The sequence below is a fragment of the Dicentrarchus labrax genome, unplaced genomic scaffold (assembly GCF_905237075.1).
Source record: "Dicentrarchus labrax unplaced genomic scaffold, dlabrax2021, whole genome shotgun sequence".
Lineage (NCBI taxonomy): Eukaryota > Metazoa > Chordata > Actinopteri > Moronidae > Dicentrarchus > Dicentrarchus labrax.
The window spans coordinates 23,197,601-23,210,477 of record NW_026136713.1 but is presented as its reverse complement, the minus strand read 5'-3'; the positions used below and the strand labels follow the sequence as shown (position 1 = coordinate 23,210,477).

General features: G+C 40.7%; 1 protein-coding gene across 1 annotated transcript in view; it reads right to left on the bottom strand.

The window, feature by feature from the left end:
• The window catches only part of arap3 (ArfGAP with RhoGAP domain, ankyrin repeat and PH domain 3), a 42,969-nt gene that overhangs the window by 13,707 nt on the left and 16,385 nt on the right, over window positions 1-12,877 (bottom strand). The window contains exons 7-15 of the mRNA XM_051419775.1: window positions 10,336-10,575; window positions 9,458-9,527; window positions 8,828-8,948; window positions 7,325-7,509; window positions 6,328-6,434; window positions 5,132-5,331; window positions 3,337-3,422; window positions 2,451-2,633; window positions 309-450 (exon numbers count right to left, since the gene is read on the bottom strand). Of these exons, the coding sequence (XP_051275735.1) occupies window positions 309-450; window positions 2,451-2,633; window positions 3,337-3,422; window positions 5,132-5,331; window positions 6,328-6,434; window positions 7,325-7,509; window positions 8,828-8,948; window positions 9,458-9,527; window positions 10,336-10,575 (1,334 nt within the window). The remainder of the gene's footprint in view (window positions 1-308; window positions 451-2,450; window positions 2,634-3,336; window positions 3,423-5,131; window positions 5,332-6,327; window positions 6,435-7,324; window positions 7,510-8,827; window positions 8,949-9,457; window positions 9,528-10,335; window positions 10,576-12,877) is intronic.

Below are 12,877 nucleotides of genomic sequence, written 5' to 3'. Positions count from 1 at the left end.
GTATTATATTATTATTATTATCATTATTAATAAAGACAGAGTCTGACTGATGTGACACCGATAGCGACTTTAGAGGAGAAATGCTGATTTAGTGAATATTTAAGTTAAATATTCCTTTACATGCTCAATAATTTAAAATATACATTGTCAACCAATTCTAGAAAATAAAGAATAAATAAAATAAATTAGAAAACGCTAAACATGAGGACTGTAAAAACGACCTTTTTACATTATATTCCAGAAGAAAACAGTGTTGATATGGGTGCATACTGGGTGACATATACACCATAGTAGACTGGAGATCAGACCTGACGCAGACGGGTGATCCAGCAGGTGATGATGTTGTTGGCAGCAGTTGGAGTCATTGGCAAGGCGAGCTGACTCCGCCTCCAAGAAAATCTGAGTGACAGTTTTCAGGAGTGTCTGTTCAGAGACCGCCGAGCACAGGACCTGTTAATGAGAGAGAGACACACACAGAGAGAGAGAGAGAGAGAGAGAGAGAGAGAGAGAGAGAGAGAGACATTAACACAGACACAGAGAGAGACACAGAGAGAGAGAGAGAGAGAGAGAGAGAGAGAGAGAGAGAGAGAGAGAGAGAGAGAGACATTAACACAGACACAGAGAGAGACACAGAGAGAGAGAGAGAGAGAGAGTGACACCAACTCAATCAGACCAAACCAAATTATCAACAAGCAAAAAGAAAAATATATTGAATACTGGAAAGAAACGACCAAAACACAAAGTAAATTACAATGTTATCTGACCCTAAAAAGAGGATTCAAACTGGCAAATTACCTGAGCACAATAAAATGTCCTAAATTAAGAAAAATGTTGACAATGTACGGACTGAGTGAACACAGCCTGTACATAGAAAAGGATCGTCACAGACAGAACTGGCTACCAGAAGAGGAGAGACTCTGCTCCCAGTGTGACAGAGGACAGGTAGAGACAGAGCTGCACTTTCTAACCTCATGCCCTAAATTCAAAACTTTAAGAGAAAAACACTTATACCCCAAATATACCCCGAATTCGAATTTATACCAGACACACAGAAACTCCCCTATTTACTGGGAGAAATGCCAAAAAGTCAAATTATTGCAGCAAAATATGTCTCCTCATGCCACGAACTGAGGACAATTCAGACGGATACATTTTTTTATCTTTTATTAATTAATTTAATTTTAATATATATATATATACACACACACACACACACCAGGAACAGTGGTCCATCATGCACAATACCCAGGACACTATTAGTGTAGTTGTTGCTACTATTGTTGTCTGTGTCTGTGTCTCTGTCTCTCTCTCTCTGTCTCTCTCTCTCTCTCACACACACACACGTTTACAGTTTTATCCATCTATTTTATTTTAATTTTAATATATTAAACACTTTTCAACACACACACACGCTTACTATTTTATTTATTTATTTAAATTTTTTATATATTCTTTTCATTTTCTAACTTTCTTTCATTTTTTATCATTATTATTATTATTATCATTTTACTTTTTATTAACACACGCAAACAACTTTTACTGATTTATTTACTTATTTAATGAAATGTATGAAATTGTTCTTATGTAATTTATTTCTAGCTTTGGCAATATTGTTGCCAATAAAACTGATTTTAGAGAGACAGAGAAGAGAGAGAGAGAGAGAGAGAGAGAGAGAGAGAGAGAGAGAGAGAGAGAGAGGGAGCGGACATGTTGGATGTGTTCAGTCTGTCTCTGAGCCTCCAGCTGCTTTTATCTTTGTTTCTCTGTGTTTCAGTCCAGCTGATGCCCCAAAGCACTCTGGGAAAAGTTTCCATACAAATATTGGGCCGGTTTAAAAGCAAAAGTCGGTTTTTTTCAGCTAATGATTAACTATTGTTCAGAAATCATTTAAAGAACTGATTCTTCAACACACTCAAACCATTGAAAGATGCTCTCTGACCTCAGGTCAGCTTTTATGTCTCTGCAGACTGAAACCCTCGGAGCTACTGAAGCTCTGACAGACTCACTTTGTTTCTGCAACAGAGAAACCCTGAGAGCTGCTCAGTGACATTAAATGTTCACCTGAACAGAAAGGTCTGCAGCTCAAAGAACTGAAAGACTCCACTGGAGGTGAACTGGTGTTACTGGGATTCATTAGTATTCATTTTACATGTTTATCACATGTAGAAAACGGTTTCACCTTCAGGCACGGGGTTTTTGGATATGAGTGAAAAACAGATTTAAAATGTGAGTTTAAGTATTATTTTAGTAGCAGCAGAAAACTGAATAATACAGAATAATTTGATTTTGAAGGTTCCATATGTTCCTCTGCTGCCTGTGGACAGGTTTATATGTGTTTCTATGTAGGTGGTGCTGTTAACAACAGTTAAATGACAGTTACACATGGAAGCAATAAATGAGTCACTGTCTAAGGCTCTCTTGTTATTGGAGGAAGAAAGCGCCAGTCCGACCTTGAGCAGCTCCTCCTGGCTGTTGAACGCAGGGTGGTTCAGCCGGTATCGACCCTCTCTGTACTTCTGTGTGATGAACTCTCGCCTCTGTTCAGGTGAGGCGTCACAGTCCAGATCTTCCGATGGAGACAGCGAAGCAGCCCAGAAATCATTGGCCCGGTCGTTCCCCAGCATGATGAACAGCTGACGCACACAAACAAACAGGACTACAGATCAGTTCCGACTGTATATGAAGATGGACAACGTGTCTCTGCTTCCAGTTAGAGTTTGACGCTATATGTTTCCTTGATCTGAATGGTTGAAGTTGGCCTGTGATAGACAGTGATAAACAGATGGTTCATCCAATCCAACCTGCCCTTTTCCAAACAGATGGTTCTATATAATAAACCATTCGGAGCAGTAAGGTTATTCGTCATCATCTTTGAGTCCCTTCAGGAAGTTGCAACAATTAAGGTAAATTCAACTAATTCCTGTAAATTCTGCAAGACCTCGTAATTTTGTCTTTTCAGCAGATTTGAGCAATCATTGTAGCTTCCTGTGAGTTTTACTCCACATTATTATGATCATCACAGCAAAACATTGAGCCATATGTCACCAAAATACTGGAGACTTTATGCTCACTGGAACAAGTTGCCTTTGTTTTTTCATAAATTATACAAAAGGAATTATTGCAACTACAGTATTTTATATCGTAACATGCATCGCAATTTTTAGAAAAGCTCCAGTAAAATCTGATATTTTAGGCCACAACAAAGACTGGTGTATCCACTCAATGGTTGGATCTCTCGTCTCTGAGTAGAGTTACATATGTAACTGCAGTTCTATGAATTCTGAATGAGAACTGCTGGTTCAGGTGGTTCAGGGGATGGACTGGTTCTGGTCTCACCTGGACGATCTCGTTGCTCCACACGCTGGTGTCCAGTTTCAGACTCTGAACCTTGGAGACCATCGTCCCCAGACCTCTGTGCTGTCCTGCAAACACACACACACACACACACACACACACACACACACACACACACACACACACACACACATATACAGGTGAACAAAGGGGAAAGGGGTTGCATTGTGATGCATTCCCACAGTGAATCGTATCACATCAGATCCCAATCATAAATCAGACAGCTCTAGTTGAAGTAATCAGTGACCTTAAACTCTTGGAAACTGGACCTCACAGCAGGTCATGAAACAGGTTCAATGATACCATTGGATTAAACTTGTTCACCTCACTGACAGTATATATAATGAACCAAGCTTCCAGTTCTGTGAAGTGAACATGGAAGTGTGTTAAACCTGCATTCTATGTAACGGCCAGCAGGGGGAGCTCTATTGGCTGCAATATAAAAACAATAGCATGCAGTCTTATGGAGAATAATCCGACTTCTCACTTGATTGATGAGCTCAGTCAACAGTTTCCTGATGAGTTCATGGTCTCACTCTCTAGTTTCAGTCTTCTTCCATACAGCATGATGTTCATTTAGTAACTGATGGTCCCATTTAGAGTAAAATAGACCATAAAGCAGGGTATGCTTTAGGGCGGGCCTACCTTGTGATTGACAGCTCATTTTCAGTGAGTCCGTCCAGCTCAACTGTTGCATGTTGTTTAAGATGGAATTTTTATTAATTAATATAACAGAAAAAAACATACTTAAGGGAGAGCAGGAGGAGAGACGTCATTCAAAGATAACAGATTTGCTGTCATTGCTTGTCATTTCACCACCTCCGCAAAACTCACAGAGGGGAGCGCTGACATCGTTAAGACACACTGAGGCTGCAAGCTGATGTGTCTGCAGACATCGGCCAATGCGATTATCTCAAAATGCCAGATAATCAGCCCGATCAATCCGCAGACCCATTAAACAGTCTACCCGTACTTTGTTCCCAGAATAAGGTCAACAGCTGGTGGAGTTTCTCTCCTCTGGAAGGCTTTTTGTTCTTGAAATGGAAACCTTCTGTGAATTTGAATGTAAACTTGAAGAGTTCAGTTTCAGGTGAGACAAAAACATCCAGACTGACGACAGGCTTCACCTGGATGATGTCAGCCAGATGATACAACACACACACACACACACACACACACTCAACACAATGCAGTTGAACCAGCACAGTGACAGTTTCACCTGCAGTGGTTCATGTCTCCACAGGAATTCGCAGTTACATAAACAGTGAACGTTGTCTGAACAGCGTTAACTGAGAACCCGAGCATGAACAGCACACACACTTTAAAGATCCACTGTGTGTTTTGCTGCTGATCTGGGCCTCATTGAAGAGAAATCTTAATGATCTGTCTCCAGCAGTTTGTGTTTGTCTTTTCCTGTTTCAACATGACGATGAACAAAGTCAGCTCCAACACCAAATGGTTTATCAGCTAGGAATGGTCGTAAGACCATAATGGGAGACCTATCATTGGCCTTTATTTCCCTCAACTGACCCTTCCGAAGTCCCGCCCCTTTTTGCTCTGTCCTCCAATAACAGTTGAGGTCAAACCTTAGTCGACTTCCTCCTCTCCTGTACTTATTGATTGTAGAGGAAAAGCTAATTCCTGTAACTCAATGTTGTACATGTTCAACGTAATTTCATTCGTAAGTTGCCATAACTCAAAAAGATTTATGCAAACTGTCGCGATAATTGTTTTTGTTGAGCCAAAATATTTCAAAATAAAGAATAAAGACCTGTACCTGCACAGTTCTTGCAGATGACCACACACAGGTTGATGGAGGCCCAGTCAGGGTTCAGGGCCTTACAGTCGGCACACATCCTGTTGGACCGGTTGGACCAGATCTTCTCGGCCACCTCGTAATCCGACAGTGTCTCCGCAATGGACTCCTGCAGCGCCTCCATCCAGTCCCGTTTCTCCCGGTCCGACTCCGCTGTGAAGCTGCAGAGGCGGAGCAGAGGTCTGCGGTGAGACGTGTTGGAAGGTCGCCATGGCAACGGCATTTTAAAGACAGACAACCCCCTTTTTAAAGTTTCAGTGTTTACATTAAAGCAGCAGACTGACTTTGCTTCCTTTGTTTCCGCTGCGACTCAGAGCTGCGAGAGCTGCAGGGAATTAGCTGTAAGGAGCTTTTTATCATTCAGTGACCTGGTTTTGGGACCAGCCTGGCAGAGGTTGGCTGAGAGCACCAACATTTTTTTTTTTTTTTTCATCTACAGCCGTGGTCCCCAACCTGGGGGTCAGGATTCATTGGGGGGTCCTGAGGCCTTCTTGATTTGAATGGGTTTAAGAAAACTTAAAAGAATATTCACATCAGCCAGCATTTTGTTTATTTCTGTGAAGAAAACTAAATGAAACTGTTATTTTTAAAGTTGTTGAAACTAATTGCATCCAAAATGAAGTAGCTTTAGATTTAATGGTGAACTTTTTATTTGTATTGTGAAAAAAGTAAAAAGAACTTAATAAGGAATGTCAGCTTTTAAAATGTAGTTTGTGTTACTTAATTTAAAAGTTTAAATAACTTTAATTATTTAATATCTAAACTTTGAGGACATGAATACAATCCATATTAAAATAAGAGGAATCAGGGAGAATAAAACACTGAATTGGTCAAAAGAGCAGCCTATTAAGTCTGTATGATTGTTAAAAATAAAATAAAATAAATAATACAAACAAGGATTGTAGAAAAAGTTTCTAAAATAATAAAAAAAAATCTGATTAATATGCACAGGAAATAATCTGCTCAAAATTCATCCAAATCTCTGGTTTTCCACAAACTTCCTGCAGTTATTGTACCTGAAGCCTGAAGCATCTCTGCTGTTAGCTGAACACACCTCTGCACATAGAAATGTTTAAAGGAACTCTGTTACAGGAACTAAAATATGAATGCAGTTTGTAAACGTGTCCTGCACAGTGTTAATTGCAGCGGAGGGATACCTGAAGGTTTTGTACGGAGTGATGAGGTCGAAGCTCTTGTTTTTTCCGTCTCTGATGGTCGCTCCTCGAGCTTCGATCAGCGTGATGCCGATCCCGTTACGAAAGCACTGCAGAGAGAGAATGAAGTTCAACCAGGATGAATGAAAACATAACCCTCTCATCTGCATCTGAGTCAGTCTGCAAAGAAAATGTCAGATCAGCTGAATTCTGACTGAAATATAGAACAAACTGATCATAAAACACTTTTGTTTGCTTTCAGTTACACTTTTTGTTGAGATAATCCAAATCAATACACACTGCAAAAATCCTACCAAGTATTTGGTTTAACGCCAACCTACGACGCACAACTACACCTTGCAAATTGCACATGTACAGTTTAGGTAATACGTTGCTTCAAATATTTTACACATTATTCTACTGCATACTGCATATAGTGTATATATTTTTCATTATAGTCTTATATTTTCTATTATATCTTTATAATATTTTTATTTTTTGTACTTTTTGCACTACATTCTCCAGTCCTGCTGTGTCTGACTTTTTTCCCACGGGGGATCAATAAAAGAACATCTTTATCTTATTTATATTAAGGTTTGATATTACACATACACACACATACAATACAATCTTTTCAGTTTGAAGTCAAACGCTTAAGTTTTGAAATAAACTGATAATAACGATAATTAGCTTTTCTACTTTTAAACTTGATTGGATAGGAATGATTTAATTTATATAATTGATATATTGACTAATAATATATATCATATAATATTTTCAATTTCATCTATTTCATAAGGAGGGGTTCACAGTTATTTTAAATAACAGTAAGTAAAAAGAGAAGTAGATGAAGAGCAGCGTTTTTAAAGAATTTTGCCTAAATGAGTGTCAGCATATTGAAATGGAACAAGACATTTTATTAGAAACACTTTGAGGAAATCAATAATTAATGTAATTGATTTATTTTCACTGTTTTGAGTAAAACCTTTTGGAATGTCACCTGTTCGCTCTTGTAGAGCCAGATCTGCTCCGTGTTGATGGCGGCGTACACTTTGGATTTGGTTCCTTTCAGTTCGAGGACGCCGTGTTTCTGACAGTGAGACCCGGGACCGAACCGCCGCCGACCGAACACCAGCTGGTCTCTGACGTGTTCCTGCAGCGTGCTGACCCACCGCCGCCTCAGAACTGAGCAAACACACCATGATCATCCTCATCATCATCCTCATCATCATCCTCATCCTCATCATCATCATCATCATCACCATCATCTTCATCATCACCATCATCACCATCACATCACCATCATCTTCATCATCATCACCATCACCACCATCATCTTCATCACCATCACCATCATCTTCATCATCACCATCACCATCACCATCATCATCATCATCACAATCACATCACCATCATCATCTCTGCTCCTTCACTTCCTGTCTTTTCTTCTGACAGACGCTTGTACTGAAAGCCTAATTCCAGTTCTGATTTATTGGTTGTTTTTAAATCAGAAGTGACGCGCATGACAAACGTAGATCTAGAATGACCGCTGTTAGCTAGTTAGCGGTCCTGAATGGGAGCTGGAAGGACAGGGGGAGTTTAAAAACTACTAGTGTAGGAGCAGAGGGACCCAGCAGGGATTACTGCCGGGGAGCAGGGCCTGAATGAGCCACAGAACCAGAGCAGGCCCCGAATGAGCCACAGAACCAGAGCAGGCCCCAAATGAGCCACAGAACCAGAGAGGGCCCGAATGAGCCACAGAACCAGAGAGGGCCCGAATGAGCCACAGAACCAGAGCAGGCCCCAAATGAGCCACAGAACCAGAGAGGGCCCGAATGAGCCACAGAACCAGAGAGGGCCCGAATGAGCCACAGAACCGGAGCGGGGCCCGACTGAGCCATAGAACTGGAGCGAGGTGGACCGACGGAGTCCGGCTGATGTCCAGCGGCTCCGACCAGGACTCTGACTCTGGGGATGAAGACCCGGCGGGTTCAGGCAGCGACAGGAGAGGAAGGAAACGGAGGAAGAGGAGCCAGTTTGTAGCCAGTTAATTAGTCAGTAACTGTTAGCGTTATCCATCATCCATCGTATCGATCAGTCAGGATCAGTTTCAGTGAAGTTGGAAACTCAGAAACTCTGCCTGCATTCTGACTAAAGTTAGATCCTATACCCAAAAACATGCTCTGCTGTCGGGGGGAGAATTTCTGTTGATTGAGGAATAAGAGATAATCCAGTTTGGAACGCTGTGTCGAATTAAGACACTACAGGTGAATAGGGTAAAATAATTTTATTTAACTGATATTAGCATGAAACCTCCTCAGTTGATTACTTACATTGAGACAATTCGACAAATTTTCTGAAATTCTTTGTTTAAATATGCAGATGAAGCATTATCTAATGGGAATTTTAGGAGAAATCTACAGACGCAAACAGACAAAACAGACCAAAATCACAACTGCCTTAAAATGGCATCACACCTGTGGGGGTTTGTGTGTGTTTTTACCTTCATTATCAGCCCTGAAAACAAAGATCCTCTGACTTGTCACTATTTCAAATTTATTGTCTTTGGCTAGGCGGGCCATCTGGATGGCAGCCAGTGGGATCACTCCTTTAGGATAGACGTCCTGAAACAGAACAGGTGAGAGAAAACGATTCAGAACCACACAGAATCCAGATCAGAGAAGTGAAGTTCTTCAGAGCAGGACTTTCTCTGTCCAGCACAATTTATATTTTATAGGTTGTGTGGAAGAAAACAAACGGTCCTGCTGGGTAGGATTTGGGACAATATTGGTGTCGGGGTCTGCCAATGAACAGAGCCTGAGAACATACGGAAGTAAAACCTGACAGCCTGAATATTTCTGACTGAAACAGAGAATGTGTGAAGAGGTTTATTAGATAGAGATGGTGTGGTCCTCACCCACACTGTTAGATTGGGTGGTAGAAGAGGAGGATGTATATTTTTTACAGGCAGAGAAAAGAGAGAGATTTTAATAGAGAACTTTTTTTCACATTAAAGTTGGTTTTCACTTTGACCTAATTAAATTAGTTAATTCTCTCATGTCTTTTGCAGTTGAGAGAAACCTCACTGAAGCAGCAGATACTCAGATAATGAGAAAATTACAATTCTTTGTACCTTCTCACTGCCAAAGTACATCAGGTTTTTGCCATCAAACTTCACATAGCGCTTCTGGAAAACGTAGTTCCTAAAAAAAATAGATCAAGAGATGTGATCACTTATAACAAAGGCACAAAGGGACACAAAGACGCAAAGATACAATGACACAGAGACACAAAGATACATGTTAACTGTGTTCAATCAGACCAGTGCAGTTTGGTCCATATGCTATAAAAAAAATTTAAATGTTAAGATATAGAGCGTCAGCAGCTGAGGTTCATTTTGATGAACATACTTATGTCATATTATATATTATTATATATTTATTTCATGTATCTGTATTGATTTTTATTTGCTCATATTAAAACACCAAAACTCTGACCAAAGAACCGCAGAAGAACTTTAATGTTAAAGAGAGGTAGGAACAAAGGAAGGAAGAAAACACAAACACACACCGAGTGGAGGATGAAGAAGAAGAGGAGGAAGAGGAGGAGAGGAAGGTGACGAGGCAAAGGCAGCTCCTCAGGAGGGAGGAGACACGGGGAGGAGCAGAGAGGAGGAGACGCAGCACAAGAGCAAGTGCTGACCTCTGACCTCTGACGCACACAACACACACATAAAGACAGAACAGGAAGTCACTGATCAACTGCTGTGATTGGTCACAACAACCTCCTCCATGTGAACAAATAAGAGTGTTTATCAACCTTTAGACACACAGTGATACTTTACATGCTAACATGCTAAGCTTTAAAAGTTTCTGGTACCTTCTTAAGAATCTTAGGAACTGGCTCAAGGACAACTGGAAACTCCTCAAACTATTTTCATACTCTAAACTAAATGAACACTAGCCACATAAAATCCTGGCTCGGTAAAATGTGTTTGTAAATCAAACGCACCCCTGTGGAGACAGCTTGTCTAGCCAGCCACTGATGATGGGCGGGGCTCTCTCGGTCAGGGAGGTGTAGCTGGCGTAGGGGGAGATGATCAGGTCCTCGTCGGTCTCTGAAGGAAAGGTGTGGGGGGGCAGAGAGAGGCAGCGGACGGGGGGTGGAGGTTCTCCGACGGTGCTGTAACCCTGAGAGTCTCCGGAGTGAAGAGCCTGAGACAATCGCTTTGTCCAGGAGAACTTCTGACACCTGAACGTACAATAACAACTTTATTTATAAAATCTGGGAAATATGACATCACTTCTCACTTTTATTGTGAAATCTGTGGACAGTGCAGATTCTCAGCTGCTGTTTCCGGGGTCAAGAACAGACTTTGAACCACAGTGTTAACGTAGTTCTTTCTGTATTCGACACAATATGATAAAATATTACACACAGAGTGCAGTGTATGAAGTCTAAAGAGAAGATCCACAAAATAAAAGTGGGTCGAGTACAGAACCTTTGGACACTCCAGAGGTCAGTCAATATGCAGATGATACAGTTTTATACATCTGTCTTATACACAGTAAATCAGGCTGCCTTTATTATTTACAGCTTCAGATAATTCAAACTAAGCAGAAAAAAATAGTTTTTAAATGTTCTAAAGGAAGCCAGGGGTGTAAGAAAACATTAAAAATATACACAGTAGACCTGTATTTGTATTTAATTTTGTTAATTCTGTGCCATTTCTGTAAATAAAATTATTTTTAAAGTTTAGATTTTAGAAATGTATAATGATTTAATATAAACGTTGAAAACCTGAATACAGTCTATATTGATAGAGCCTTCACTCTGTCTGATAAACAGTCTCATCCTGCATTAGAAGAAATAATATTACTGAATACTAAACACTGAATATTAAGTCTGATTGTTAAAAATGATTTAAAAAAAATATAGAATACAGGGAATTGTATAAAAATATATGGAAAATTATCTGCTCAAAATTCATCAAAATCTGTGGTTTAACACAAACTTCCTACAGTTATTGTGTTCACTGTTTAGGTTCATTGTTCAGTTTATCAGCTGTTCTCTGCTGTTATTTTTATTGATCAATAGAATATGAAATACACCGAAAATATAGTCAGTTTACTCGATTATAGAAAATGGACCCCTTAAAGGGACACTTCACCCATTTGCATTAAGTTTTGTATCATTAGAAACCCAGTCATATTTTTGAATGGTCGTGCATCATCCCCTCATTTTCCCTGAGAGGGGAGAAATACGGATTTCAGTGTTGCAGTTCCTGCTTCCAATGATGTATCATGTCATTTTGCATCATTGGAAGCAGGAAGTCTCATATCTCTGTAGGGGGGGTGAGACTACAAACACTACTTCCTATTTTTTTTTTCACTCACACTACAGACCTATTACAGATTAGTGGGTGGGACTTCACTTGCAGAAACTAAAAAATATAACTGCCATCTTGTTTGGAAGCTAAGGCGCTGTCGAGCCAGACGTTACGACTATGGCGGATGGTAATCAATCTGATATGGAAGAAGAGGATTTCGAAAGTGTGATGTTCGTTGCTATCTTTATGAGCCGCAATATAGCGAAGAGCAGCTGAGGCTGAACAGGAGGCGGCTGAGGCTGAACAGGAGGCGGCTGAGGCTTCTGCAGCCGAGGCAGAGGACCTGCCTGTCGCGGACGAGGAGCCCGAACAGGCTCGAGCTGGGGCGGACTGCTGGTGCCTGTGCTCTCACTATGCGCCTACGGACACACGGACATCTGACTATAAAGTGAGTGTTTCTATTTTCTTTCTTATAACAACGTGGCACGTATGTACACAGTTTGTTCAAGCATTATCACAAAGTTATTCCCGGTTAATACGTAACATCAGCAAACTGAACTAGCTTCTTTACTGCACAAACAGCTTGCAGTCGCATTGCTAACTATATATATTGCTAACTACTGTGAGACGCTAAACACAAAGAACTAACTTAATGTCTTGTAGACAATATTGCCTAACATTCTCAACTTCCTGAAAGGCGAGAGATTGGGTCGAGGCCATCGTGTCGTTTTACCTGCTTATGGTAAATGGACCTGTACTTGTATAGCGCCTTTCTAGTCTTCCGACCACTCAAAGCACTTTTACACTACGTGTCACATTCACCCCACATTCAACCCTCTGCATGTTTCACACACATTCATACAGTGATGGCAAAGCCATCAAACAGAAACTAACACATTCATACACATTCACACACCGATGCACGGCATCGGGAGCAATTTGGGGTTCAGTATCTTGCTCAAGGATACTTCGACATGTGGGGATCAAACCCACAACCTTCCGATTGAGGAACGACCCGCTCTACCTCTGAACCACAGCCGCCTTATGTGGTGCAGGCAATCCGACAGAAATATCCAGCTCCAGATGGCCAGTACTGCGGGCACCAAGAAGTTGAGGACGCTCAGGAGGAACTATAACTGTCATTGTTAACATATTTATTTTTTGTTGTTGCTGATATATTTCTGTAAATAAATGGTTCACATTCACATTGTTGTAGTCCTTGGT